The sequence below is a fragment of the Anneissia japonica genome, unplaced genomic scaffold (genome assembly GCF_011630105.1).
Source record: "Anneissia japonica isolate Jap-2015-1 unplaced genomic scaffold, ASM1163010v1 scaffold116553_len2006_cov142, whole genome shotgun sequence".
Lineage (NCBI taxonomy): Eukaryota > Metazoa > Echinodermata > Crinoidea > Comatulida > Comatulidae > Anneissia > Anneissia japonica.
The window spans coordinates 1-2,006 of NW_022712777.1; the positions used below are offsets into that span (position 1 = coordinate 1).

The 2,006-nt window shown below is 39.7% G+C and overlaps 1 protein-coding gene across 1 annotated transcript; it reads left to right on the forward strand.

Annotated features, from left to right (window-relative positions):
• The first annotated feature begins 1,559 nt into the window (after positions 1-1,559).
• On the forward strand, positions 1,560-1,973 carry LOC117108193. The gene has a single exon (XM_033250155.1). It carries the CDS (start codon positions 1,560-1,562, stop codon positions 1,971-1,973), a length of 414 nt encoding a protein of 137 aa, XP_033106046.1.
• The last annotated feature ends 33 nt before the right edge of the window (positions 1,974-2,006 follow it).

Genomic DNA, 2,006 nt, shown 5'->3' on the forward strand with positions numbered 1-2,006 from the left:
AGGGGGGGGGGGGGTCCTCTAGGCGTCGGGTCCAGGGTCGAAGAGCTGGTGTGGTCGGCGAAACTCCCAAAGCCAGATTATTTTTTTTGCTTTATGGGTCTAAATAATACTATAAAAGCAGATATGTAACATCCGAGACTGGGTTGGAGGACTTGTTCGGGAAATTTGGAAGGGGGGTGGGGTGTTTGGTTCGCCAGAAAAGAGGGGGTTCTCCCCAACCATAAAACCCTCATGGATATGGGCCTGGAATCTATAACGTTTATTAAATAAATATTTAGTGTCTTGTGTTTCATATCTTGTGTCTAATAATTTAAGCTGGTTTTTATACCTCAATTGACCTTGTATTTTAACCCCTTATCCACTGCAAGACTGAAGTTCTGATTCTTGGTTGGATGGAAGCCAGAATAGATCAAGAACTTGCCTGGGTAGCTTGACGGTCTTTTTTTTTATTGGTTCACAGCAATTCGGGAGACAGACAGGAATTTTTCCCAAGTTAGAGAATGTAAACAGTCTAGCCCACCTACTGGAGTCTGAGAACAGTTTTCCTTTTACCATGAAATTGATGAGGAGCAAAAAAGATGGGTGTTTTTTTTTTTTGGTTGAGCAAGATAAAAGATAACATGTTTCCGTTTGAAGGTCTGCATGGTACAATGACTCAGCGTAGGTTTCACTTTGAATTTGTGACATACGTAATGTTTCTGAATGTCCTTATGTTGTCCTGCCTATAACAAACGTTACATTGCGAATCATGCAATATTGACCAAAATAGATGTCAGAATATAAACACAGCACAATTTATGGCAGCTTCATATACTTTCAGCAAGAATGCAACCATTTCAGGTTTCGAGACTGAACCCGTATTGTGGATCTGTTATACTCGTGTATTATTTTTTTTCCCTTCCCATATAAAACTATTAGAGGGAGGGGGTGGCAGACATTTCATAATGCAGACTTTTTGTAACTCGTCGTCGTTAACAATTGGCAACCAAGAAATTGCAAGTTTACAAAGTGTGTGGGGCAGGGTTACGAAAAGCTTGGATCTGGGATGAGTTATGAAAAGTTTAGGTTACAAAAGGTTGACGCTAGCTGCTTCCCAAATAAGGTGGTTCTTAGCTGCAGTATTTATGTTCTTGCAACCCCTTCTGGAGGGGAGTGGTGCTGAATTACTGTACCCTATAGTGGGTAGACTATATTTCCACATCGGCCAAATGCTCATACTAAATTATTTTCCAGTTCAGTGTAAAGTAGACCTACCATACATTTCATAGAGGCCTATGAGAAAGATGAAGCCAAAATATTATATTTAATGCTTGCGGTACACCACGTGGGTAGTTCTGAAAAAAAACTGTTGTTCAGTTCTTTGTTGATCAGTTCTTTTCAGAACTGTCTACATGGTGTACGGCAAGAATTTAATATATATTATTACTTCACCATGCAAAAAAAAAATATATAACTGAAATAAAATATAAATAATAAAAATTAAAAATATTTAAAAACTGCTAAATTAAAAAACTAATAAAATATTGCTTAAATGTTTGCATGGCGAAGAAATAATATATATGTTGAAGCTATATGTCAAAGTGTTTCATAGCGCACCCTACAAACTATCTCGAACTCTACAAACACACAAGGACAAACCACCAGCACAAAGCCAACCAGGAGTTTATCGGATCCCGTGCGAATGTGGGAAGGTTTACATTGGTGAAACAGGACGAGATCTCCGCACTAGGCTCAAGGAACACCAAGGCCGTGCCAGGAGAGGGGAACAAGAAAAATCTTCTATAGTCATGCATTCCCAGTCAACAACACCGTGTACATTGGGACAAATCCGAACTACTGTAATAGCCACTGTACCATCTTGGCACTCCAGAAGGACTAGAGAAGCCACCAAAATTCACAAACACAATACTGTACATCAAGACATCGGATTTGTCATTAGCGATATTTGGCTGTCCATGTTTAATCGGACCTAGCGAAGCCCCACCATTTCCCGCCTTCTGGAACTA